The following is a 27,875-nucleotide window of genomic DNA, read 5'->3' on the forward strand; positions in this document are numbered from 1 at the left end:
TTGGAGATCATGGTGTTAATGGGGCAGGTTCATGCCATGGAACACTGATTCTGGGCCCGGGAAACAAGCACAGACTGGTGGGACCGCATAGTGTTGCAGGTTTGGGACGATTCTCAGTGGCTGCGAAACTTTCGTATGCGTAGGGCCACTTTCATGGAACTTTGTGACTTGCTTTCCCCTGCCCTGAAGCACAAGGACACCAAAATGAGAGCAGCCCTCACAGTTGAGAAGCGAATGGTGATAGCCATGTGGAAACTTGCAACGCCAGACAGCTACCAGTCAGTCAGGAATCAATTTGGAGTGGGCAAATCTACTGTGGGGGCTGCTGTGATGCAAGTAGCCAAAGCAACCACTGAGCTGCTGCTACCAAAGGTAGTGTCTCTGGGACATGTGCAGGTCATATTAGATTGCTTTGCTGCAATGGGGTTCCCTAACTGTGGTGGGGCGATGGATGGATATCCCCATCTTGGCACCGGAGCACCAGGGCAGCCAGTACATAAACCGCAGGGGTACTTTTCAATGATGCTGCAAGCACTGGTGGATCACAAGGGACGTTTCACCAACATCAATGTGGGATGGCTGGGAAGGGTTCATGACGCTCGCATCTTCAGGAACACTAATCTGTTTAAAAGGCTGCAGCAAGGGATTTACTTTCCAGACCAGAAAATAACTGTTGGATATGTTGAAATGCCTATAGTTATCCTTGGGGACCCAGCCTACCCCTTAATGCCATGGCTCATGAAGCCATACACAGGCAGCCTGGACAGTAGTCAGGAGCTGTTCAACTATAGGCTGAACAAGTGCAGAATGGTGGTAGAATGTGTATTTGGAGGTTTAAAGGGTTGGTGGCGCACTTTACTGACTCACTCAGACCTCAGCCAAACCAATATTCCCATTGTTATTGCTGCTTGCTGTGTGTGCCACAATCTCTGTGAGAGTAAGGGGGAGACGTTTATGGCAGGGTTGGAGGTTGAGGCAAATTGCCTGGCCACTGATTACACACAGCCAGACACCAGGGCAGTTAGAAGAGCACACCAGGAAGTGCTGCACATCAGAGAAGCTTTGAAAACCAGTTTCATGACTGGCCAGGCTACGGTGTGAGAGTTCTGTTTGTTTCTCCTTGATGAAAGCCTGCCCCCTTGATTGACTCATTCCCTGTAAACCAACCACCCTCCCCCAATTCGATCACAGCTTGCTTTCAAAGGAGATAAAGTCACTATCATTTTAAAACCATATATTATTTATTAATTGATTATAAAAATAGGGAGAGAACAGACAAGGTAGCCTGGGTGGGGTGTGGGAGGAGGGGAGGAGGGAAGGAAGGAAAAGGCCACTTCAAAACTTGTTGAATGACAGCCTTTTGCTTGGGCTGTCCACTGGGGTGGAGTGGCAGGGTGCACAGAGCCTCCCCCAACCCTGCATTCTTGGGCGTCTGGGTGAGGAGGCCATGGAACATCGGGAGGGGGGAGGGTGGTTATACAGGGGCTGTAGCGGCACTCTGTGATTCTGCTGCCATTACTGAAGTTCCACCAGACTCCGGAGCATGTCCGTTTGATCCCACAGGAGCTGCAGTGTTGCATCCTGTCTCCTCTGATCTTCCTGCCACCCCCTCTCATCTCAAGCATCCCTCCTGTCCTCGCGTTCATCCCTCCTGTCCTCACATTTGTTGGCCGCTTTCCTGTACTTTGATACTGTGTCCTTCTCTTCTTTCAAATGAGCTCTTTCACTGCAGATCTCAGAGAACATTTCATCTCTCATGCGTTTTTTTTGCCGCCTTATCTGAGATAGCCTTCGGGATGGAGAAAGGAGGCTTGAAAAATTTGCAGCTGCAGGAGGGAGGGAAAAAAGAGAGAGAAGTATTTAAAAAGATACATTTTACAGAACAATGTGTGTACCCTTTCACGGTGAACAACACTATTCACATTACATAGCACATGTGATTTCAGTACAAGGCCACATTTTGCATCTTAATATTGAGTGCCTGCGGCTTTGGTGTTAGAGATCACAGACACAGGCAACAGAATTCGGCTTCCATGTGTCCATGGTAAGCCATTGTCTTTTGGCTTCTGCAATCCTCATAAAAGCAGCACTCTCCTTTCCAACACCAAGCAAAGCCAGTTGAGTCCTGCAGTTTTCGTGTTAATGTGCAGCCCAGAAACCAAACTAACCCCCCACCCCCCGTTCCAATTCTCTGGGATGATCACTTTACCCCTGCCCCCATCGCGGGGCTGGTATCAGGGAAGATCCCTGCTAGCTAAATGCAAACAACTCAACACCAATGCCCCCCACCCCCCACCGCTTGGCTAACTGCAGGGAAGGATTTCTTTTCAGCCATAGGCAAACAGCCACATAGGAACGGCCACCTCTGTCCCCTTAATTAAATTCCTGTATTTCAACCAGGTTACCATGAACGATATCACTCTCCTGAGGATAACACAGCGAGATAAAGAATGGATGTTGCTTGAATGCCAGCATACACCGGGACCATACGCAGCTAGGCTTTGTCATGCAATGATACCAGATTACTTGCTACTAGCATGGTGTGGTAAAGTGTCCTACCATGGAGGACGGAATAAGGTTGCCCTGCCCAGAAACCTTCTGCAAAGGCTTTTGGGGTACCTCCAGGAGAGCTTCATGGAGATGTCCCTGGAGTATTTCTGCTACATCCCCAGACATATTAACAGACTTTTCCAGTAGCTGTACTGGCTGCGAATGCATCCCAAGTCCTCAGGGCAGATTAATCATTAAAAAACGTTTGCTTTTAAACCATGTTTTATATTTACAAAGGTACACTCATCAGAGGTGCTTTCTATGGCTTCATGGTCTGGGATACCACCTTGGGAGGGTTGGGAGGCTACTTCAGTCAGGCTGAGAAAAAGATCTGGCTGTTAGGGAGAACAGTGTGCTGTGTGCTCTCCGCAAGTCCATCATCCTCCTCGTCATCATCTTCCCCATCTGCAAAATCCTCAGGCATGGCTGAGAGTACCCCCTCCTCGGAATCCACAGTCGGGGTGGGTGGCCCCCCCCCAGAATTGCATGCAGCTCAGTGTAGAAGCAGCACATCTGCGGCTCTGCACCAGACCATCCATTTGCTTCTTTGGTTTTCTGGTACACTTGTCTGAGCTCCTTAACTTTCACATGACACTGTAGTGAGTCCCTATTGTGTCCTCTCTCCATCATGCCCTTGGACACTTTTTCAAATGTTTTAGCATTCCGTCTTTTGGAATGTAGTTCTGATAGCATGGAATCCTCTTCCCATACAGCGATCAGATCAAGTATCTCCCATACAATCCATGCTGGAGCTCTTTTTTGATTCTCGGACTGCATGGTCACCTCTGCTGATCAGCGCTCCTGGCTGGGCAAACAGGAAATGAAATTCATAAGTTCCTGGGGCTTTTCCTGTCTACCTGACCAGTGCATCCAAGTTCTGATTGCTGTCCAGAGCGGTCACAATGGTTCACTGTGTGATAGCTCCCGGAGGCCAATAACATTGAATTGTGTCCACACTAACCCTAATTCGAACCAGCAATGTCAATTTCAGCACTACTGCCCTCATTGGGGAGGAGTACAGAAGCTTGTTTGAAATCTGGTCAGAAGACACAGGGAGACCCTTACTTTCTGAAAACCTGTATTAAAGGATAAATACCCCAACATCAGAGGTGCAGCTCTAAAATTAATCTCAATGTTTGACTTGACCTATCTTTGTAAGTTTGTCTCGACAATCAAACATGTGAAATCCAAGCACCGATCTGTTCTGAGAGACAGCCACTTAAGACAGCCAGACTTCAAGGGAATTGTTGAAAGCAAAGATTGCCAGAAGTCCCATACACACACACACAGACACACACACACACACAAACATATAGATATACATATATAATCATTATATATTACTGTGACTCTTTGGCAATGCACATTGGTAAATTCTGGCCCTTTCTCAGGCTCAGGTTGGCCACCCAGGCCCTATCCAATACAGAAAATCGTGCATACTTGTCCTACAGTGTGCATGAGCAGTCCTTCTTTAGAGTGTTACTGCTGAATGACTCTTGCTAGTGTGTAAAATCCATGCAATGCATTGCATGATGGCGCTGGGAGGGTCTAGGGAGCCTCTTTGTCCCTCTTCCCCTGTTCAGGAGTGAAGGAGGATAGACTCTTGAATTTTAGGAAGGGGCTGGCTGATATACCTCCACACAACCCCATGGCCTCAAGGGGGTTTGAGTCAATGGCTCGATGACTGCTCCACCTTTCCTCTATCCTGGCACACTCTTGGTGAGCTTAGCCAGGATTTTGCTGTCTGTTTCAAAAAGAAAAAAAAACGTTGAATGGCCTGTGCTTACTGAGCAAGTGACAGCTCTACACCATCCCTAGGTGGCTGAGGAATGGAAACTGCTCTAACAGGATGAGATCCTCTCAGGAATAAATCTTAGTGTTGCAGAAAGTGCTCCAATGCTTTGAAGATTAGAGAGCTTTAATTTATGGGAAACCGATTTCCAGCTCATCATATTTATAACCATGACTGGAGAATGAGGAAATGTCTCACCACCATGTGAAGTGTTGAAATCTTCAGAAGAGAAGCACTGTCACAACCAAATATTAGAACAATTGATATAAATGGATGAAATCTCAGTTGCAGTTTAATATATAAATCTATAAGCAATGTGGCTAGTTAATTTCTTTAACTTTATCTTATAAATGAGAGGGTTTTCTGCACTATTGCATCATTCTTAAAACTGAGCAGCCATTGTCATCCATCATAATTGGATGCATCAGCCTTTATTAAAAAAACAAAACACTGAATCCACCTTTACAAACAGAATATCTTGAAATCTTTCTTTGCCCAGCACTGTTATTTTTCCTGGATCATAAGAGCCTTGTTTCTGTATAAAATGTCTTTCTTTAAACGTTATAAATACAGGTCTACCAGCAGTACATTTAAATTAATCTTTTTGTTCAAGTAATGGAAAAATATTGGGGTGTCAGCACTGATTTAAACCTGTCCCTAAGTGATTTCCATATGTTAACAGTGGAGAATTACAAATAAAAGAACAAAGGCATGAAAAGAAAGAAATCCTGGTACTTTTAACTATCAAGTCACATCCCCGTTTCCAACGCATGTGAGTTTGAATTCTTCCTGGTCATAAACAGTTTCTGTTAGAACTAGGCTGTCCACAAACAGAGGGAGTTTCATTTTAACTAGAGATCATAATTCAAAAACACCTATTATTGTAAAATCTGGAATAACCTTAATCCAGAGATGGGTAAAACTCAGTATTCTAACTTCACACAGATTAGAAGAAATAGTAGAAATCTTCTAAGGAGTCGTTGGAATTGATAAAATGAAATAAAAATATTGGACCAGCATGGTTCTTACAGAATTTCAATATAATTAGTTGTCACTGAGAGTTCTTTACAAGAGGATTTTCAGAATCAGGGCCAATCCTATGTGGTTGGGTTCTAGCGACACCATCATAGGACCTAACCACACCAGCCACACCATCAGGGGCTCATTCACCTGCACATCTACTAATGTGATATATGCCATCATGTGCCAGCAATGCCCTTCTGCCATGTACATTGGCCAGACCAGACAGTCTCTATGTAAAAGGATAAATGGACACAAATCACATATCAGGAATGGTAACATACAAAAGCCAGTAGGAGAACAATTCAATCTCCCTGGACACTCAAGAACAGATTTAAAGTAGCCATTCTTCAACAAAAAATCTTCAGAAACAGACTTCAAAGAGAAACTGCAGAGGTACAATTCATTTGCAAACTTAATACCATCAAATTGGGCTTGACTAGGGACTGGGAGTGGTTGTCTCACTACAAAAGCAATTTTCCCTCTCTTGGTACTGACACCTCCTTATCAATTATTGGGGATGGACCACATCCACCCTGATTGAATTGGCTTTCAACATTGGTTCTCCACTTGTAAGAGAACTCCCTTCTCTGAATGTGCCATTATATATTTATGCCTATATCTGTAATTTTCACTCCATGTATCTGAAGAAGTGGGTTTTTTACCCATGAAAGCTTATGCCCAAATACATCTGTTAGTCTTTAAGGAGCCACCGGACTCCTTGTTGTTTTTCTATATTTATAAGAATGTCAGTAAAACAAAGGATATTACAATAATGATTTCCCTTCGATTTACTGGGCCAAATTCTCTGTGGATGGGTAACTTTACTGGAGATAAAGCAGCAGAGAATTTGGCCCATACGTATTTGCTTCCAGTGTTAAATTATGTGGAATAATAATTCAGGAGTAGAAAACTGAGGGTCTACCTTCCCTGCAAAAAGATAAGTGTGTTTTTACATGGAGATAGCTAACTTAAGAAAGCTCTCGCAGGGTACATCTACATAGGGATAAAAGCCCAGTGGCATGGCTGCTGCTGGCTCAGGTCAGCTGACTTGAGTGTAGGGCTAAAAATTGCTGTGTAGCTGTTTGGGCTCGGGCTTGAGTCTGAGCTCTGGGTCACTGTGAGGGTGGAGAGTCCCACAACTGGGACTCCAGCCCAAGCCCAGATGTCTACACGGCAATTTTTCAGCCTCAGAGCACAAGCCACCTGAGCTGACCCGAACCAGCCACAGGTTTTTTATCCTTGTGAGTCATACCCTCAATGTAAATCAGAGTGCAGACAAGGCACAGGTAATTTTTACTTCAGTGTAGTTATCTGATACAAACCCTGGAGGGGGTTCTAAGTACTAGCCATATTGAGGTGTAAATCTACCCCGGGTTTATGTCCTTTAAAATTTTACATTGAGTCTGCTATCTTGACGTAACCCCCCCACATTTTGTGCAGTAAAGCCATAGCTCTTTGAGACTCTTGACTTTAATGAGTCTGATCATAGCTGAATGTGAGGTTTTGGCTATTTCTGCAGCTAGTGTGTAGGGCGAGTTTGGTAAATTTACTAACCTAGTGCATGCAGCATTTCCCCAATGTTATAATTTTCAAAATGTTATCATTAAAACATGATATTGTGCACTTTTCTGGGTCTGGCATATCAGTTATGCCAACTAGTTATATTAACATTAAGCATTAATCCTAAACAGATTTCAAAAATCAACTGATCCATTGGAGAAGGAACATTTGTTTTGTATTGTGCCACTGTAAAATATACTGCAGATATTCTGAACCTAGAGAATTTAAATGAAAAATATAGACCTTGTCTGTAAACCTACCTACTTTAGTAGAAAACTTTTCATTTTTAAACCTTATGGCTGCAGTTCTTCTAGCAGTATATTCAAGTTAATGCTATTGTTCAGGTAATGGAACAATAATTAACTTTCTTCCTTGATTTAAATTTGTCTCTTTTATGACCTGTACACAATCCTGATGCTTTTACCTATCATTGTTGCTGAAGTGTGACAGTTGGAATCCTCCATCATCATTAGCAGGTCTCATTAGAACAGTACAGCCTTTAATATGCAGTTTTCCAAGTATTTCATAAACATTAATGAATTAAAGCTCCCAACAAGCCTGTGAAAGGCAGGTAAAGAATATATGATATCAAACTAAAATGTAAAAATGTGGATCACTGGCTCATGACTACCGATGTGTTGGGGAAAATATGATCAAGTATTAGTAACAACTTACATTTATGTTTTAACTTTCATCCTGAGGTATTCCACAGGGCCTTACCAAACAGTATTCTGGAATCATGTTACCTGCCACTGAAAAGAACCCACCTCCAGTGTAGAGTTGGTCAGAACCTGAAAGATTTTGAATTGGAATAATAATAAATAAAAAAATAGAAAATTTGAAATGTATTGCAAAACTAGAAAAATAGAAACATTTTGATTCAACCTTATCAAAATATTTTCATTTGAATAAGATCAAAGTAGTTTCATTTTCACTTTATCAACTTGAGTATATAAGAATATAATTAAATTAATTAATTATAGTTAATATGTCCTCAATATAAGCTCTCGGTGCAGTGCTGTGGCTAAAAGGACTAATGCAATCCTTGCTTGTATAAAAAGGGGAATACTAAGTAGAAGCAGGGAAGGTAATCTTGTCTCTTTACACAGCATGGATACGACCACTACTAGAATACTGTGTCCAGTTCTGGTGTTCACAAACTTCAAGAAGGATGAGGGAATACTGGAGAGAAGGCAAAGAATGGCCACACCAGTGATCCAGAGGCTAGAAAACAAGTTTTATGATGTAAGACTTAAAGAGCTCAACTTATCACCTTATCCAAGAAAAGGCTGAGAGGTGATTTGATCCCTGTGTATAGATACTTACACATGGAAAAGATAGGATAGTGGGGGACTTTTCAACCTTGTTGATAAAGGCAAAACAAGATCCAACAGCTGGAAACTGAAGTTAGACAAATTCAACTTTGAAATAAATGCAATTGCCTAGTAGTGATAGCAATGAAACATTGGACCAAATTTCCAGGAGAGGTTGTGTATTCACCATCATCATTAAAACCAGATAAGGGAGCTTTCTAAAAAATATGCTTTAATCCAGCATCGGGCTAGGTGGTTGCAGTGGTTCCTTCTGGCCTTAGAATCTGTGAGTCTGCAAATTTATGAATCTCCCTGATCATCCCCTTCCTTCATTGGCGAGGGTAGAACAGAATCGATAGCCTACATTCTCCATTCACCATGCTCATAACACTTGCAATTCTGCATTATGACAGTGATTGTAATCAAATCTCCTTTACAGCTTCAACCGGTCGCATGCAGGAGTCAGAAAGGATTATGGTTTTAGGCTGTAAATCTAAATATTTTGATTGAAAAATGCTGCTGTGGTGCCTCATGGGAGAGGACATTTGGTTACCTTATGTCTCCATTCTCCTTTGTGTGCCTGACTCCTCAGCCCAACTTCATCTCCTCTGATGCATCATGGACATGTTACTCCCACAATGCACTGCCTCTCCACACCAAGACTCTCCACACCAAAATGTGGTGCCTCGTGGGAGATGATCAGGCAGCCTGGTATATAAAGGAGAAAGGAAGCATGAGGAACCTGAACTACAAATCTCATGAAACATCGCAGCTGCTTTTACAAATTGAAACCATTTTCCGACCAGCCTCAGTTACTATATACAAAATAAATGAGTCTTTCCACATATCACAAATGGAAGGAAAAATAACTAGGTGTTTTGAACCAACAGAGCATTCCAAACCACTCTCAGCACTTGAATGGTATGTGTGGAGGTGGAGGAAGAAAAAAATGTGCATCCATCTGGCTGAACAATGCACAACTAATTCTTGGAATACTGAAACACACACTTATTTAATGATAGACATGGGGATTACCACTGACAGTTTAGACAAGAAGATTCATAGACAGTGTTATTTAGGGTCATAAGAAGGTTGGGGCCTTCTATAATGAATGAGAGTTCTTTTACTAGAATTGTTATGCTTTAGAAGCATTAACAGTAGAGCTCATTCCAAATTTTCCAATAAAACTTTTTTTTGTTGTAAAATACTGATTTCACAAAACTGATACTATTCATGGGACAGGTTCAATTTTGCTAACTCTCCCAATTTGAAAAATTGTGAAAGAAAAAGTTTTGAAAATATCAAAATGGCCTGTTTTGACATTTTCAAAATGAAAAGTTTTGGTTTTAGGTTCAAAATGACTTTTTGTTTTGAAAGAAAAAAAGGCTAAAAAAAGTTGACATTAAAGTGAAACCTTTCAAAATGATCAAAACAAAAGGTTTTGATTGGCCCAATCCATTTTTTGTGTGTGGGGGGGAGATTATTGTTTCATGAAAACTTCCAACATTTCATTTTTCTTTCACCTGGATTCAGGATGGGAATTTTTTTGTGAAATCTCAAAAGCTCTCATGGGATGGGAAAACCATTTCTGTCCCATCTTTAATCAGCATGTTTATTGAGATAGTGAGTATAGCCGATACATTTTGATTAATGAAATAATTAATATGATGTAACAATTTTACAGGATTGTTTGGGAACAATTAGATCTCTATAAATAATTACAAATTCATATTTATATACAGATAAATAACTCATTGAATTCAGTGGGTCATAGTATTCATTATGTATAACATGTAGAGATGACCTTGGAATTATATGTGAGTACCCAGAAAGCTTCTCAAAGTTTTACCAAAAAAGTGTGATGTTTGCTCTTCATTCTCCTTCTTGGTTATCACTTCACTGACCAATCAAAAGAGCAAAAATAATACCATGTGACCAATCACACACCAGTAATTGTGAATAATCAATGGCACATAGTTATAGTGAATAGTTTATGAATAGATCACAAACCAACCATTGTCTGACAATTATTTGTCCAAGCAAGCTGGTAATACTTGTGAACAGTGACTACATTTACAGCCTACAGTGCTGGGATTGTCTCATGATATGTGCAGTTCTAGAATAACGTGGATGTAATCCCATTTGGGTTCCCTAGGTGGTACCATAATATAAATTAAATAATAATAGAAAAGACATTGGGAACAATTTCTGTATCGTGAACCTAAAATGGCCTAAATATGGCAAAATTTTGGTTTGGCAAATACTATTTGGCCAAGTATAGACCCTGCAAGCTGGAGACTGCGCTCAAAGCTGATTAGTTTAATCAGGAGCCAAGGGCACTACACTGCACAGCAGGCACTCTATAGTTTGAAGAACTGATCCCTTACTGTACAGCGCTCATATGAATCTCCTAAATCCTGTTCAATGCCAATTAAAATTAATTAAAATCCTATGTGTGTTGCTTGTGCTCTGATGGATTATTTAACATGTGAAAAAATGCTCGCTCCATGCCATGAAAACAAACAAAACCAAATTCACTGTACAAATCTTAAAAGTTACATTTAAGAAATTATGCTAGAACTGTTCTGAGTGGGGCTTTAGTGTATTTTCTTTTCTCTGGTGATAGTTGAAACAAGGGAGATTTCTATGTTATACAAATTCTTCAGAGCTGTCAATGAGATTGTCCACGGAACACAACTATCAGCTTTTTACAGTGTGTCTCTTTTATTATATAATCATTCATTGTCCAAGTGGTAAAGCTTTTGGCTGTGAACAACACAAGGAATGTTGTCGCTGATCTTAGCCACATATACACTAAACTACCCCTAGGAAATCAATTGTCAAGCAAGGAAAAAGACAAACTACAATTTCATACTGTGGAAGTAGAGAAAGAACTGACAGGGATTTGTAGGGGATCTTAATGCAAGACAGTCTCTGTTAGCAAGAGTCAGGCTAGCTGTAACCCTAATAATGCAAGATTTGTAGAAGCGAGGATTGTGTGAGGTGAGTGGAAAAGAACTGTGTGAGAAGTTGTTTCGACCTTGTGTAGATAATGTGTAAATAATACGAAATGTAGACTGGAGTCTCTTAAGTGAGAAAAACAAGATATCAGGATGACCTATGTATAAACAGAATGCAGCTGTTGCTTTTTATTGTCTGTAACAAAAGTATAAATGCTTGCTGTAATTGTTTACCTGTTGAGAGACCTGTCTAGGAAGGGGAGACCCTATGTCCTAGTGCACTCTCTCCCTGCTGTAGCTGCTAAACAGAATAAAGTATCTGACTTTGCTGTACCCAAACAAATAAGTGAGAAGTCTATTATTCTCTGACAATTTGGGGGCTCGTCCGGGATGGCAATGCCTACTGAGACACAGGCAGCTGCTACAGATCGTTTCCCTTCTAACCCCATGGCGCCACAAGAGAGGTACGAGACCTTTTGAAATCTCTATTGGGGTATCGGAGGAGGACTGTCCGTGGGGCCTTCTGTCCCTGTTGGGCTTACGCCATCTGAACTTATTGACTGTGCAGCAAGATCAGATGCAGAGCGGTACTGGGGAACTGTTTCGCCACCCCCAACAAGGTTAGTTTGAAGTGATACTGGGGACTTAGTTTTGCCACCCCTAATGTAGTTGTATGCGGTACTGGAGAACTGTTAGTTTGGCCGCCCCCAAGGTAGTTGTATGCGGTACTGGGGAACTGTTAGTTTGGCCGCCTCCAAGGTAGTTGTATGCGGTACTGGGGAAATGTTAGTTTGGCCGCCCCCAAGGTAGTTGTATGCGGTACTGGGGAACTGTTAGTTTGGCCACCCCCAAGGTAGTTGTATGCGGTACTGGGGAAATGTTAGTTTGGCCGCCCCCAATAAGGTTAATGCATAAGGGAAATGCATTAGATGTGCACTGGTGCTGAGGGGTTTTTACTGCCTCAAGAGGCGTTGTTACCACCTCATGTGTATCAAGTCTGGACGTAAGGTATAGATGCATCATGGTATTTAGAAATAGAGGCCTTGGTGTGTGTGTGTGTGTGTGTACACCAGTGTGAATGGCTGTTACCGGAAGACGCCCAGAATATTCTGCGAAGTCGTTTGGCTCGTGACCAGAACTACTCTAATGAAAGCCCGGTAACTAGAGGATCTGTAGAAGATCCGACCCATGGTGGCTGACTCGGCCTGTCATCGTCCAGCGAGGAAGCTACCTGGGTCTAGGAGCATGTGAACCCATCTTCCCTCCCCTTTCCTTTCCGTGTGGGCTACTGACAGTCTGATCATCTCACTGGACGCAATCAGAGTAAGTGGTGCCTGTCTCCCTGAGACTAGCCGACACTCTTTGCTGAAGGGAGATGTAGGAGGGTCGTGGCCATCCTCGTTAGCCTCTCCTGTGTGAGTACTCTGTAGGGAGAGACCCTTAGTTTATGTGCCGCTAGCGAGGATAGGGCACCCTCCCTGTGTGTGTGAGTGGAAAATGGGTGGGGGACAGTCTAAGCATTCCACCTCACCCCCAAAGGGTACCCCATCTTATTTCATGTATGTACATTATGGTCCTAAAACCTGCAGGTATTCAGACAATTGGAATCTTTACACGCGTGAAAGTCCATCTAAAACTGCTTTCGGCCCCAACTGGCTGTGAAAAAATATAGACAGAGGCAAACGAAAGGCAATACAAGTTACAGAACTGAGATTACATTTGCAAAGCTTAACTGTCCAGTGAGATCCAGCAGTGTGCCTTTGCGACCCTGGAGCCGGTGTGGCTTGGTGACACTGAAGAAGCCACAGGCAGCCTACCTGGACTGCAATCTCTGAAAGAGATGCCGCAGGAGATCCCAGGGTGTAAAAGAACAGCACTGCCAAGAGCGGACTGGACAAGCTGTAAACAGGATAATCTCCCATCCACCTCTCCCCCTTCTCTGAACGTTATACACAGACATGGCCAGTCTGGACGTACGTGTGTGAGTATGAAAATGGCTTAGGGCTTGGGGCATTAATGTTTTTCCTCAGTGATGTGGGAGCATTCCCAATGTTCTCTGTTGTTGTTTTATTATTTTATTAATAAAGTTTTAAAATTCATTTATATGGTGTGTTTTCTTTATCTTCCCTCAACGATCCTGCAGTGTCAGCCTGATCACCTGACACAAGGGATAGATTGGTAACAGAAATTTGTCACAGTTTGGTGGGCAATTGAGAAGTGGGGAGCCCTGCAGAATTTACACCATCTATTTGTTGTGCCCTTGTTGTTTTTATGTTTGCTTTGCTTGGTACTGTTGGTGTTATATGTTGAGGATTGCATGATTAAAGGTGTGCCCACTCAGCCGCAGTAAGTCTGAGAACTGGAGAGGGGTTTAGCATTCCTCTCTCCACCCTGATCGACCGGGAAGGGTGGCAGGTGGATCTGCCCCCAGTCGTAGCAGGACTGGGCAATAGAGTAGTTGGAGAAAAGGGAAGAGATGTGTACTTGATAACTAAAATTGAGCAATTAAGAGCACAGATCATGAACCAGGCAGCAACTCAAACCTACACCCAGGGCAAGTTGCAGGCCTTGAGACAGGACTTCCAGGTAGAAAAGGAAGCACTGGCTAAGCAAATACCGGTCCTTCAGGGACTTGTTAAAATGTAACCATTTGTGCTCAGCATGTGCCCTAACAGCAGTGTGTTTGCCACAAGAGAAAATGGAATAGTTAAACGCCAATGGGCCATGCGTTTTTGCCCAGGTGGCAAGCCTCACGAGGGAGAACTCGGGTAGCCTTGTGAGTAAGAATGTTTAAGGGAAGAGACCAGGAAGGGTAGGGGTTAGTTGAGAAGCCCATCCGCCTAGCTAAACTGGTAGTGGAACAAAGCCAGTGCCCATGGAAGGGACGGTTCAGCGAGAAAAGCAGGATCGAGCCCAGGCGGGCAGGCAACAGATAGAGCGATTGGAAAACAGGTTGGAAAATTTTGAGGGCATAGTGGAAGGAAGGAGAAGGAAGTATAAGCATGGGGATTTCAAATACCCAGGACAATACTTGAAATGGTGATTTGAGTTGATAAAAGTGGCTGTTGGGAGACAAGCAAGTAAGTGGTTTAAGGAAAGAGTGAGAAGTTAACTCCGTAAGTGCTGGAGGTAACAGCAGTTGAACTTTGTAAAAATGCTAAAGAGGAAAGTTCTTGGTGTCTTTGAAAAGTTTGTAAATAAATCCAGGCAAGAAATTATTTGATTGCAATTATTTGGCTATGAACAATTTAGTTGAATTAGCTAAAGAAATGTATACAGTACTATGTAATTAAAACTCTATTAGGCTCTAAGAGGCCACTATAAGTAGTGATGTTTTCTTTCAGTGTTTGAAAGCAGGAGTTAAAAGTAAAAGGCAATCAAAATTCTGGTAAAGTTAATTGTGCCCCTTCCAGTAAAATAACTTTATTACAGAGCTTTGGAGCAACAAGCCAGGACAAGCACACCCACTTTGAGGAGTCCACTCAGTACAACCTCTGGTGTCCAATAGCTTTCCACCATCCCCAGCCCCATGGCTAGAAATCTGAGGTAGCCAGAAGGATCCCATGTACAATATGGGGAGTGGGTTAACTTTTCATGTGCTTGCTTTCAAAGACTGTTGATATGCACATTTTAATAACAATTTTTAATTAAAAGATTTGGCCAATGAAGTTTCTTTCTCTTACTTAAGCAAATGTATTAGACTTTAGTATATCACATTTTCCTGATTTATCCAAACACTTTGTATTCCAAGTTGAATAAAACTTGTATCTGCTTTTTTTTTATTTAACCCTTCTGTTTGATTTTAAACTAGACTATCCTATGAAAATATTAAACACAATAATTCTGGCCACGAGACAAACACCACAAGACAGGACATAGAACACAAAACATAATTCCTATTGTGCCAGTAAATGCATGGTACATTAAATGCTGTTCAGCTGGCATCAGTTTTCTATGATTATCTGAAAGACAAAAAACAGAGGTCAACCCCTTCTGAGCAGTCAGTCATTGCTTAAAATATGAAAATACCTTTGTTGATTTCAGTCAAAACAGAGGAATTACCCCATATTTTCTTGTATTTGTTTCATAGGCAGCCCAGGTTTCAGTGGCTTCTACCTTATCAGTTAGATAATTTGCATTAATACAGATGCTTTCTGGCTTGCTTCTGGATCCAAAGCTATCCACAGCTTAAAGATTTTTACTTAAAAAGGGACACAACAATTCTAGTTATTTTCCGACAATACAGACAATGATTTGTTTATACTGCTCTATACACTATACACAGAAATGTAAGTGCAATATTTCTATTCCAAGTGATGTCTTTTATAATTATATGGTAAAAAGAGAAAAGCAATTTTTAAGTAATACTGTGTTGTGACACTTCTGTATTTTACCATCTGATTTTGTAAACAAGTAGTTCTTCAGTGAGGTGAAACTTGGGTGTAGGCGAGACAAATCAGACTCCTGCAAGGGGCACAGTTGTCTGGAACGCTTGAGAGCCACTGGTCTGGAGCTACAATAGTGACTTCTATAGCTAGTGTGTGTGAGGCATGGCCAAGTGAAAGGAGTGTGGTGTCTATGGCCCCCCAATCCCTGATTGCTGGAATGGCCCTTGAGGGATATTGGCAGCTGGTGAAAAATACAGCAGAGGCTGCTCTACTTTACAGTGAAGCGCAGTCTCGGGAGAGCCCAAAGTTCACCTTGACCAAATAGGACATGTTCAAATCCAGTTTGTTCTGTCTACACTAGAGTTTAAATCAAGTTAGTTCAAATGTGTTAGCTAACGTATTTTAAAATACACCTTGGACCCTAAGGTTTATCTACACAAGGATTTGTAACCTTTACAGCTGCACTTTGTGCTCCTTTCGGCAGCGTGTAGTCAGGTAGCCTGGGTATAAACTAGCCTGGGTATAAAGAGCAGTGTAGTCGGTGAGGCATGGCTTAGGCGAGATGAGCACAGACACACCTGCAGCAGTAGGGCATGTGCCCGAGTACACACCCTTCACGAGTCTCCACCTGCCAAATCTGTGCCTCCGCCTACGCTGCTGTTTTTAGCAGTGTAGTGTCCTGGTGCCTTCCTGCTGCTGGAGACTTTCCCCACCGCAGGGAAAGGCTCTGGCAGAGGGGAGGCAGCTGGAAAAGCCTTTCCCAGCTGCCTGCCCCTGTCAGCGCCTTTCCCAGCCAGACACAGTGATAGGCTCCAGCACTGGGGAACTGCTGAAGCTCTTCCCTGCTGTCTGTCCTAAGCCAAAGCCTTTCACAGTGTGGGTGCAGAAGGCTTTTCACTGTAGCATGTAGCTACACATACCCTATATGCTAATGGCAGTGGTATGTAGTGTAGACATAGTCTTAAGTAATTAACTTGAGGTCATTCATACTTTTGTAAAGGCTAATGTGCATATTTCCCAAATGTTTGATTCAGGCTAGTATCTGTTAGAAATCTTTGGGCAGTATCAAGACCAGCCTTTAGAAAAGTGTCAGATAGCTCAAGTTAATTACCAATCACTTATCTCAAAGTAAAACAATTGCTAGAGTGGCCAGGACCCTAGTGATCATCAGGCCCCCGGCTTGAGGGAGAAGAGAGAGAACGAAAAACCATGCTGTGTTCCATGATGTACTAAGCACAACTTGGACAAACCTCAGCACTTGAACCTATTGGTTTTAAACTATAAAAACTACATTTCTCTAGCTTTAAAAGTCTGACAAAACTCCATAAACAAAGGAATTCTCAGTTAAAGCTAAAACTCCTTCCATTGTACTATGGATAAAGACTTGCGTTATCAAAGGGCCTCCACCCAGACTGTACATTTATATCTCCAAGTCTTTAAGGGCAATTTTTTTGCAAACGCAAATGTCAACACATGCAGTTTGGGTAATTGTACAGACAGATACTATCAGTGTAGACTCACAACAGACCCTGGGCAGAAACATGGGTATTTGCACATCTTCAAACCTGCAGGTATACAAGTATTGGGTGTAAATCAATGGCCCAACCCTGCAAATTCTTGTTTGCTCACATGGGAAGTCTAACTGATTCCAACGGGAGTATGGCATGAATGAGGATTGCACAAGTGAGTAAGGTTTTGTCACTGGTCTACAATTTTTGAGAAGATGTCTGCTTCAGAGATAAAATGTGGTATTTATTATGTATTTTGATGTGCTGAATTCAAATATGACAAATAAAACAACTGATTGGCTACTGTTTCTAAGATATTTAAGTTTTTACATTTTATGTCTATGTATATTGTGTAGATAGTAGAGTTTTAATCATAAATTGTAAACCTAGGTCTTTTCATGTGTTTATGGTTGCTTTACATGATAATATTTCACCTGTCCTGTTTATGTAACACTTTAAAAATCAGCAAAAGGGTTATCTAACTAAAATTTATTATGAAACAAAAGGCAAAAAACGATTATGTACATAGTTTAGTCCTATTCAGTGTCTACTCGGCGCTTCTTGGCTTGTCTCTTGTATTCATTAAATGGAGCATCTTTTGTCACTGTCCAGCAATAGTCTGCAAGCATTGATGGGCTCCATTTACCCTGATAGCGTTTCTCCATTGCTGCAATGTCCTGGTGAAATCGCTCGCTGTGCTCGTCGCTCACTGCTCCGCAGTTCGGTGGAAAAAAAATCTAGATGAGAGTGCAAAAAATGTATCTTTAGTGACATGTTGCAACCAAGGTTTTTGTATGCCTTGAGGAAGTTTTCCACCAACAACCTGTAGTTGTCTGCCTTGTTGTTTCTGAGAAAATTTATTGCCACTAACTGGAAGGCTTTCCATGCCGTCTTTTCCTTGCCACACAGTGCATGGTCAAATGCATCATCTCGAAGAAGTTCACGAATGTGAGGCCGAACAAAGACACCTTCCTTTATCTTAGCTTCACTTAACCTTGGAAATTTTCCACGGAGGTACTTGAAAGCTGCTTGTGTTTTGTCAATGGCCTTGACAAAGTTCTTCATCAGACCCAGCTTGATGTGTAAGGGTGGTAACAAAATCAACAAGTGGTGGATGCTGAACACTTTTCCTCCCAGGCTCCAATGACTGTCGGAGTGGCCAATCTTTCTTGATGTAGTGGGAATCTCTTGCACGTCTATCCCATTCGCAGAGAAAACAGCAGTACTTTGTGTATCCAGTCTGCAGACCAAGCAAGAGAGCAACAACCTTCAAATCGCCACAAAGCTGCCACTGTAGTTGTTGTTGCATCTCAAAAGTTGTTTCATGTTGTCATAGGTTTCCTTCATATGGACTGCATGACCAACTGGAATTGATGGCAAAACATTGCCATTATGCAGTAAAACAGCTTTAAGACTTGTCTTCGATGAATCAATGAACAGTCTCCACTCATCTGGATCGTGAACGATGTTGAGGGCTGCCATCACACCATTGATGTTGTTGCAGGCTACAAGATCACCTTCCATGAAGAAGAATAGGACAAGATCCTTCTGACGGTCACGGAACATGGAAACCCTAACATCACCTGCCAGGAGATTCCACTGCTGTAGTCTGGAGCCCAACAGCTCTGCCTTACTCTTGGGTAGTTCCAAATCCCTAACAAGGTCATTCAGTTCACCTTGTGTTATGAGGTGTGGTTCAGAGGAGGAGGATGGGAGAAAATGTGGGTCCTGTGACATTGATGGTTCAGGATCAGAAGTTTCATCCTCTTCCTCTTCCTCGTCTGACTCAAGTGAGAATGATTCTGGTGCATCAGGAACCGGCAGTCCTTCTCCGTGGGGTACTGGGAGTATAGCTGATGGAATGTTTGGATAATGCACAGTCCACTTTTTCTTCTTTGACACACCTTTCCCAACTGGAGGCACCATGCAGAAGTAACAATTGCTGGTATGATCTGTTGGCTCTCTCCAAATCATTGGCACTGCAAAAGGCATGGATTTCCTTTTCCTGTTCAACCACTAGCGAAGATTTGTTGCACAAGTGTTGCAGCATATGTATGGGGCCCACCTCTTGTCCTGATCTCCAATTTTGCCGCCAAAATAAAGGTGATAGGCTTTCTTAACCATAGTGGTTATACTGCGCTTTTGTGATGCAAAAGTCACTTCACCACAAACATAGCAGAAGTTATCTGCACTGTTCACACAAGTACGAGGCATCTCTGCTCACTTTGGCTAAACAGAAATGTGTCCCTTTGCAAAATCAAACACTGACAAATAAGAGAGCACAACACTGTATGATTTCTAGAGCTGATATAGGGCAATTTGTTCAGCAGAGTGATGTAAGCTTCGTTATGATTGCATCATCCATGACTTCTAGGAATAACATGATGCAATTAATATCATGTATGACGCAATACCAGCTTCAGATTGCATCATTCATTGTTTTGCCTAAAAAGCAAGTACTGTCCAAACCCAGTCATAGATTTATTCATAGATCCAGTCAAAGATCTATTTTAGTCATTTCTGGTTTAAATTGAGATCCCTTCCCTTTATAACTCACTTATCCTCCGCCATTCCCAAGTCAAGGGTCGTATATACTGACCCAATAGCATATCTTGAAAACTAGAGCCAATCAACAATTTTAAGCATCATTTTCGTTCTCAGTGACCCAGAATTAGTAAAGTTAGACCACATTTATTTCAGAAGCATTTTGCCTGTAGAGCAGTGTAATCTAGCCCAATGCATTATAATGCTTACAGTATGATATGTAAAATCATCCAGTGGCTGAAGAATGTGTATCTAATTCTTGCAATATCAAAACAGATTCATTTATTTAAAAGTAACATGGATTTAACACTGTCAGTTTAGCCATAAACCACAGGGCAATGTTGTTTGAGGAGGTTAGACTGGAAACATGTAGTCCCTACTAGCTCTGAGTGAAGGGCAGGATTTTAGCTAAAAGTCCTTGCTTCTGCAGAGTGAAATCAGATACTTTTGGAAAACTACAGCAATCATTATTAATTACAGTGCCACTAAAAGGCATCTCTAGAATATCATTATCCATGATGTTGTTTACAACATTGACACATACATCCTTTCGAAAGTACTGACCATAATATTTACAATAACTTGTCACCTTCTGTTGAGACCCAAAGAGTAATTGATAATACAATATTAAACATGACTTGAGGACCTTCTGTTCTACTCAAACACTTATGTGTCAGAATATTTTGTGCTTAGATTTGTTGAACAAAGCAATAGCATTTGCCACAATTATGTTGCTGATTACAGTTTGTGCATGACTTTTGATTTGTACAGCTTAATTATGTTTGTTCATAAAATAATTAGCTTGATTTCCTCTGTGCTGAATTACAAATGAAAGCCTACATTTTTCATTAACATATTTCAGGGAACAAACAAATCAGCAAACCAAAGTTAGAACACTTTCTTTCTACTCCCTGATTCTTTGAGACATGCTTATCTGGTGATGGTATAAACCTCCAATGCCTTGGCATTAGCGCTCCACTCTGTCTAGTTGTAAACTTTAAATAACATTTTCTATACTGTGCAACTACTAACACCAAAAACACAATTCCTAATACAAACCAAGAGCTTATTCGGGATGGTGCACGCTCTCTCAAAGTATGCTCACCTGTGTTAGCTGGGAAGAGTTCCTGATACCCAACAGACAACTTCTGCCATTTGCTTTCAGTGAGCAGGATTGGGAAAATACTTTCCAAATCAAGCCCTTCCAACCAGTGACCAGATGTTAGGAAAAGACAGGTGAGGGGTATGTGTGTAAAGATTAGAGCTCACTCCCACTGCTTCTAGACTGTTAGGCATGTGTCAGCTATCTTCAGTGGGCACATTAGCTCTGGGATTCTATTTAAACTGCAATCCTTGCTGTAGTTCCATTTCAGCATTATTAATCCCATTCTCACATGTCCACATCCCTCCCAGCCCTGCAGGGACCCGATCCCTGCCCCACCAAGGGCTTGCTGCCTACTGATCTCAAGATGGCCAAGGCACTGTTTGTCACTGTTCAGTGTGCCCCGAAGTCCTGTCACCTAAGCGCTCTCTGGTTTACATTTCCGTCCACCTCTCCCAGTGTTCCCTGGCTCCCTCGGCTCTGGGACAGAAGCAGCCTGCGCTGGTAGGGTGGGAACCGCGCTGGGACTCCCAATAACATTCCCAGAAAGGACGAAAGGCTGGGGGAGAGGGAGATTAAAATACTTACCGAACAAAAGGAGGAAGTTCTTCTGGCTTGGATAATCCCTGTTGTAGGGCTCGGACTGGGACGGGAAACTTTCCAGCTCCCCAGCGCTGTAAGGAGCACAAGCGCCCTGAGACTTGACAGGAGCGCACGCAGATACAGGCAGGCAGGGCAGTGGGGCTCAAAGGGTGGAGCGGGAGAGGAGAAGGGGCGCACAGGGGCTGGAACTGGGCGCACAGAGGCTGGCACGGGACCGGGGCGCACAGGAGATGGGACCGGGGCGCAGGGCTGGGACAGGACCGGAGCGCACTTGTTGCTGTTCCTCCTCTTCTGATTTCTCAGGCAGGCTCCGGGCAGGCAGCGAGGGAGCTTTGCTGGGCAGGGGCAGGAGGCGGCTCTGGCTCGCTTTGTCTGTGCGTGCCCGGGGGCAGCTTCTGTGCTCAGTCCCCGAGATCCCTTCCCTGCTGTCAGGAGCCGCGCGCAGCTGCAGCCACGGGCTTGCTTCACCTTTCTGGTGAAGGAAGTTTCCCGTGTGCAGCAGAGGTACGTGCCAGCTGGTTCCTGCGGTCTGTGCTGGCTCTGCCTGTCTGTAACTCCGGCGAAGCTGCGCCCTGCGGCGCTCTCTGTCTTTGTGAAGGAAGCCGGAACATGAGTGTGCGTCTCCTCTGCGCTGCTAGCCTGGGCTCAGACACTCCCACGCTCGCTCGCTGGGATTTTCCTCCCACGCCCAAATTAAATGCCCATCCCTATGGGAACGATGGCTTGTCTTCGTCTTCTCGCAGCTCTACCGGGAGCGGATGATCTAATTATCTCTCCCCCACTTCCAATAGGTGGTAAGATGAGCTCCCAGGCTGAAAGGCAAGTCTGGACCCGGCTTACATGTGGGCTGCACACGCCCAGTGTCAGTGCTCAGAACCTCAGAGAATCGGTCCAGAACTAGAGCTGGTCGGGAAAGGTGAATGCACTGGGGAGGGGGAAGGAAATGGTTTAAAAAGGGGGTGTTTTTAATAATTTCCTGCAAAAAGTTTGAGGTTTCTGGCTTTTTGTTGAACAAACAAACTCCAGAAAATGTAAATCAAAATAAAAAAAAAAGAACCCAAAAGAACATCTTGGTCAAAAAGCCATGCTTTTCAAGACCACTAAAAGCAAGCTTGAAAATATTTCCATATAAGCATTGCAAATATATTTCATTTTGAAGAGCAAATATAAAACAAACAAACAAACAAACAAAAAAGCCAAGCAGTTTTACAAAAGTAAAAGCCAAGCAGTTTGTACTTGAATTAGGATGAATAATACAAAAGTGCTTTAGAGAGAGCACCAGGGTGTAACTGTATTTGTTTATTTGATAAATAAGATGATTTTGCACTTCCATAGAATCTCTCTCACAACCATCTTAAAGTGCATTGAAACATCAATTTATTACTTATGACGATATGATTCCCATTTTACAGGTTAGGAAACTGCAATGCAGAAAGATTAAGTAATTTCTCTTAGATAACACAGGAAGTCTGTGGAAGAGCCAGACATAAGACCGTGACCTCCTGTCTCCAGATGCTATGCTGTAGTGGCAAGATTATGTTTCTATTTGCTATGAATAAACATGTGTGCATGTAAATGGCAGAGGATGTGAGAGTGTTTGTGTTTGTGTGTGTTCGTCCTGGGAGACAGTGTGCTCAAAAATATTTGAGATTCCCTGGGTCTTGCTTTATCATAACATATTATTACTGCACATTTTGTACAAATTGCAATCATTCATAATTTGGATTTATGCAGAGCATCTGTTTTATGTTAAACACAAAAACAGCTGTTAGATTTAAAAGATGTTATATTGTAATTTTTCTGTTTTCTTCCCCCTGGTCTGTTTAAAATCACACACGACTTTTTCATCCACTTTCCAGTTCTTTCCTGTTTAAATTGTACTACAAAAAGATACACTTAAACCCTCTTGGTAGATTGTGAAACAATTTCTTCTAGGTATTTTTTAATCTAAATTATACAGAACTGATGGAACAAAGCTATCTCATCCAGCCTAATTTACACAACCCGAGTATTCATCAACATGTATGTGTCATAGGATGAACTATAATGAAACAATTTCCCACAGGAGTAGTCCAGAGCTGGTATCAGCCAAATGCAAGGGAAATTAATAGTAATCCTTATTTGGTGTAGGAACAGCCAATATGTTCTTTTTTTATGGCTGGTAAGTATGCAGTGGCACTAACATTGCAGGGTGTGGTGGAACTCCTAAGTATCAATATCAGAAAGACCAGATTCTGACAGGCGAACTGCACGTGGTTAAAAACCTAACTGTTTTCTATACACTTATTAAGGATACCTCTTTGCTATTGAAGACTATTCAAAATGTTCAAATACAATTTAGTAACTGTACAGTTCCTTAAGAAAGTGGGGTGGTGGTTGTTTTTTTGTTTTGTTTTTTAATCATTCTGACCATTTTGGACATTTGTGCTCAAGTACCTGATCAGCTAAATCTCACACATAAATTACTGTTCAACCATCTGTTTTGGAAAAGCAGCAAAGAGTCTTGTGGCACCTTACAGACTAACAGACGTTTTGGAGCATGAGCTTTCATGGGTGAATACCCTCTTCGTCGGATGCATGTAGTAGAAATTTCCAGGGGCAGGTATATATATGCAAGCAAGAAGCAAGCTAGAGATAACGAGGTTAGTTCAATCAGGGAGGATGAGGCCCTCTTCTAGCAGCTGAGGTGTGAAAACCAAAGGAGGAGAAACTGGTTTTGTAGTTGGCAAGCCATTCACAGTCTTTGTTTAATCCTGAGCTGATGGTGTCAAATTTGCAGATGAACTGAAGCTCAGCAGTTTCTCTTTGAAGTCTGGTCCTGAAGTTTTTTTTGCTGCAGGATGGCCACCTTAAGATCTGCTATGGTACATCCAGAGAGGTTGAAGTGTTCTCCTACAGGTTTTTGTATATTGCCATTCCTAATATCTGATTTGTGTCCATTTATCCTTTTCCGTAGAGACTGTCCAGTTTGGCCGATGTACATAGCAGAGGGGCATTGCTGGCATATGATGGCGTATATTACATTGGTGGACGTGCAGGTGAATGTACCGGTGATGGTGTGGCTGATCTGGTTAGGTCCTCTGATGGTGTCACTGGTGCAGATATGTGGGCAGAGTTGGCATCAAAGTTTGTTGCATGGATTGGTTCCTGAGCTAGAATTACTATGGTGCAGTGTGCAGTTACTGGTGAGAATATGCTTCAGGTTGGCAGGTTGTCTGTGGGCGAGGACTGGCCTGCCACCCACGGCCTGTGAAAGTGTGGGATCATTGTCCAGGATGGGTTGTAGATCCCTGATGATGCGTTGGAGGGGTTTTAGCTGGGGACTGTATGTGATGGCCAGTGGAGTCCTGTTGGTTTCTTTCTTGGGTTTGTCTTGCAGTAGGAGGCTTCTGGGTACACATCTGGCTCTGTTGATCTGTTTCCTTATTTCCTCATGCGGGTATTGTAGTTTTGAGAATGCTTAGTGGAGATTTTGTAGGTATTGGTCTCTGTCTGAGGGGTTAGAGCAGATGTAGTTGTACCTCAATGCTTGGCTGTAGACAATGGATCATGTGGTGTGCCTGGGATGGAAGCTGGAGGCATGAAGGTAGGCATAGTGGTCAGTAGGTTTTCAGTATAGGGTGGTGTTGACGTGACCATCGCTTATTTGCAGCGTGGTGTCTAGGAAGTGGACCTCCCATGTAGATTGGTCCAGGCTGAGGTTGATGGTGGGGTGGAAGCTGTTGAAATCGTGGTGGAATTTTTCCAGGGTCTCTTTCCCATGGGTCCAGATGATGAAGATGTCATCAATGTAGCGTAGGTAGAGAAGGGGTGTGAGTGGACGAGAGCTGAGGAAGCATTGTTCCAGGTCAGTCATAAAAATTTTGGCATATTGTGGGGCCATGTGGGTGCCCATAGCGGTGCCACTGCTCTGGAGGTATATATTGTCATCAAATTTGAAATAGTTGTGTGTGAGGATAAAGGCACAGAGCTCAACAACCAGTTGTGCTGTGGCATCATCAGGGATACTGTTCCTGACAGCTTGTAGTCCATCAGTGTGTGGGATGTTTGTGTAGAGAGCCTCTACATCCATGGTGGCTAGGATGATGTTTTCTGGAAGGTCACCAATGCATTGTCGTTTCCTCAGGAAATCAGTGGTGTCCCGGAGATAGCTGGGAGTGCTGGTGGCATAGGGTCTGAGTAGAGAGTCCACATATCCAGACAGTCCTTCAGTGAGAGTGCCAATGCCCGAGATGATGGGGCATCCAGGATTTCTGGGTTTGTATATCTTGGGTAGTAGATAGAATAACCCTGGTCGGGGCTCTAAGGGTATGTTGATTTGTTCCGGTGTTAGTGTAGGGCATGTCCTGAGTAGATGGAAAAAAGACTGTAAGTTGTCTAAACTCCTACCTGCCACATGGAGCCACAACCGTGGTACCGCTCACCCACCCAGCAATATCGTCAATCTATCCAACCACACACTCAACCCAGAAGAAAAGTCTGTCCTATCTCGGGGACTATCTTTCTGCCCTGCCACCCCCACTAACATGATACAGTTCTGCGGCGATCTGGAAGCCTACTTTCGCCATCTCCACCCATAGCCCACTGATACACAGTTACCCTCCCACCAACAGCACAAGAAGAAGAACTCCACATGGACTCCTCCTGAGGGTCGAAATGACAGTCTGGATCTATACATAGAATGCTTCCACCGACGTACACAGGCAGAAATTGTGGAAAAACAACATCGCCTGCCTCATAACCTAAGTCGTGCAGAACGCAATTCCATCCACAGTCAAAGAGACTGATAAAGGAGGTGCTGTTGTCATCATGAACAGGTCTGACTACCAAAAGGAGGCCACCAGACAATTCTCCAATACCAAATTCTACAGGCCACTTCCCTCAGATCCCACTGAGGAATACACTAAGAAACTGCACCATCTACTCAGGACACTCCCTACACTAACACCGGAACAAATCAACATACCCTTAGAGCCCCGACCAGGGTTACCTGGTCTGGCCTCCAGCTATGAGACTATCAGCTCTTAGCTAATGCCTGCAGCCTGGGCAAGAGCTGGCATCTGGGTCTCCAGTGTCATAGTAGGTCTTTCTTTCAGCAGCAGAGTTGAGGTTTCTTTACTTAATGCAGAATGGTATTAAGTAATTCAGCAGAGGAAACGTGTCCTAACACACAACATGTTGTTCTGTCCTGGGCCAGTGCCTCCTTGCTGTGTAGTTATGGCCGTATTTTTGAGTTGTGTTGCAGAGAACCTATCTGAATGTATATTAACAACCACTGTGCTTTGTAGCAAAGATGCAATGTAAAATAAGCCATACAGTTTCTGTATGTTGTACACATGCATTTAATAAACTGCAGTGCATTGGTTGCTTCCTGGGAAAGATTGCTGGTGGGATTAAGATGGTTTCCTGCAGCTTTCAAAATAAATACTCAAGTGATGACCTTTGACAAGGTCTTTGCCGTCTAAGCTAGCAGTTTGGCTGTTGTGACTAATGGAGCCTTTACACCATCTCTTCATAACAGTTTTGAAAGCTGTGTGGGGATAACAGCTGGCTCATGTAATTTCACTATAACTCTTTCAAAGTTCCTCCCCTCCTCTGAGATAGAAGCAAAAGTACCCACATCTTAATTTGTCAGGGAAGTTCATTGGTGCTCCTGAAAGTGAGGATCAAACAGCACTGACTGGAGCCAGGCAGAGTTCAGGGAGCCAGTGCTTTGAAAGCTGCTATCATGCAGCTATACCAGTGATCATCAGTCCTGATCTGCAATAACTCTTCTATTCAGATCCTGAGCTTCTCTTTGGTCATACTTTTTACTCATGATTTCAAGGAGAAGCATGTATGGGTAAGGAGTTCAGGATTTGGTTGTCATTATATGGAAAGCAGTGAAAAGCAGAGTAAATCTCCCCTCAGTACCTACATATAAGTTCTCCTATACTTGGATTTGGTTTGTGGGAAGAAAAATAATAGCATTCTATGGGTTAAAGAGAGAGAGAAGAGGACTTAAACCTATCTCAAAAGTTTATTTTCAAAATAGAAACGAGGCCAAAATGCTGGTGTGAAGAGAAAATGAAAAGCTTTAATCTCCTGGTTTTGAATGATTTCAACTGCAATAAATCCACTATGCATAGAACTGTCTCAAGGGATTTGGCTGAACTGAGCCAAATGGAAATCCCTGTTCTCATCCAGCCTGAAGTCACTGTCACAATAAGCAACCACCACAGAATTGGCAGCTTTTATTGTATTTCTGAAGCCAGCAGCACAACTGTACAAAGAGCAAGAGAGAAATGAGACCAGCACACACAACAACAAATTAAAGAAGAAGAGCTGTCTGGAATTGGCTGCAGACCTTTTGTGATAAAGTGGAGGGCTGGTGAGAAGATTTCCATTGTGAGAGAATTATCAAGTGCACAGACCAAAGTTCTTGGAGCAGAGTTACTTCTAAGATCTAAGAACAGAACTGATATGAGAAGTGAAGGATAAGAAGGTGACCCCCAGCTTCTTCTGTTTCATGAAATGGATAATATAGCAAGAA

At 42.7% G+C, this 27,875-nt stretch overlaps 1 protein-coding gene and 1 long non-coding RNA gene across 2 annotated transcripts; both read right to left on the bottom strand.

Annotated features, from left to right (window-relative positions):
• Nucleotides 1-1,367: 1,367 nt before the first annotated feature.
• On the bottom strand, nt 1,368-25,911 carry LOC123374052. Its single transcript, XM_045023473.1, has 3 exons — nt 25,903-25,911; nt 21,329-21,982; nt 1,368-1,826 (listed from the first exon to the last, which is right to left on the bottom strand). Exons 1-3 carry the CDS (start codon nt 25,909-25,911, stop codon nt 1,776-1,778), a joined length of 714 nt encoding a protein of 237 aa, XP_044879408.1. The 3' UTR covers nt 1,368-1,775.
• On the bottom strand, nt 3,454-9,589 carry LOC123374973. Its single transcript, XR_006581273.1, has 3 exons — nt 8,792-9,589; nt 7,601-7,716; nt 3,454-4,294 (listed from the first exon to the last, which is right to left on the bottom strand). It is a non-coding gene; the product is annotated as an uncharacterized LOC123374973 (long non-coding RNA).
• Nucleotides 25,912-27,875: the final 1,964 nt, after the last annotated feature.

This window comes from Mauremys mutica, chromosome 7, assembly GCF_020497125.1.
Source record: "Mauremys mutica isolate MM-2020 ecotype Southern chromosome 7, ASM2049712v1, whole genome shotgun sequence".
In the NCBI taxonomy this organism is placed as follows: domain Eukaryota; kingdom Metazoa; phylum Chordata; order Testudines; family Geoemydidae; genus Mauremys; species Mauremys mutica.

Coding starts and splice junctions, on each gene's coding strand:
- LOC123374052 (XM_045023473.1), bottom strand. Junction 1,827..21,328: donor GAACTTCCTCCTTTTGTTCG/GTAAGTATTTTA, acceptor TCCCTCCTGCAG/CTGCAAATTTTTCAAGCCTC.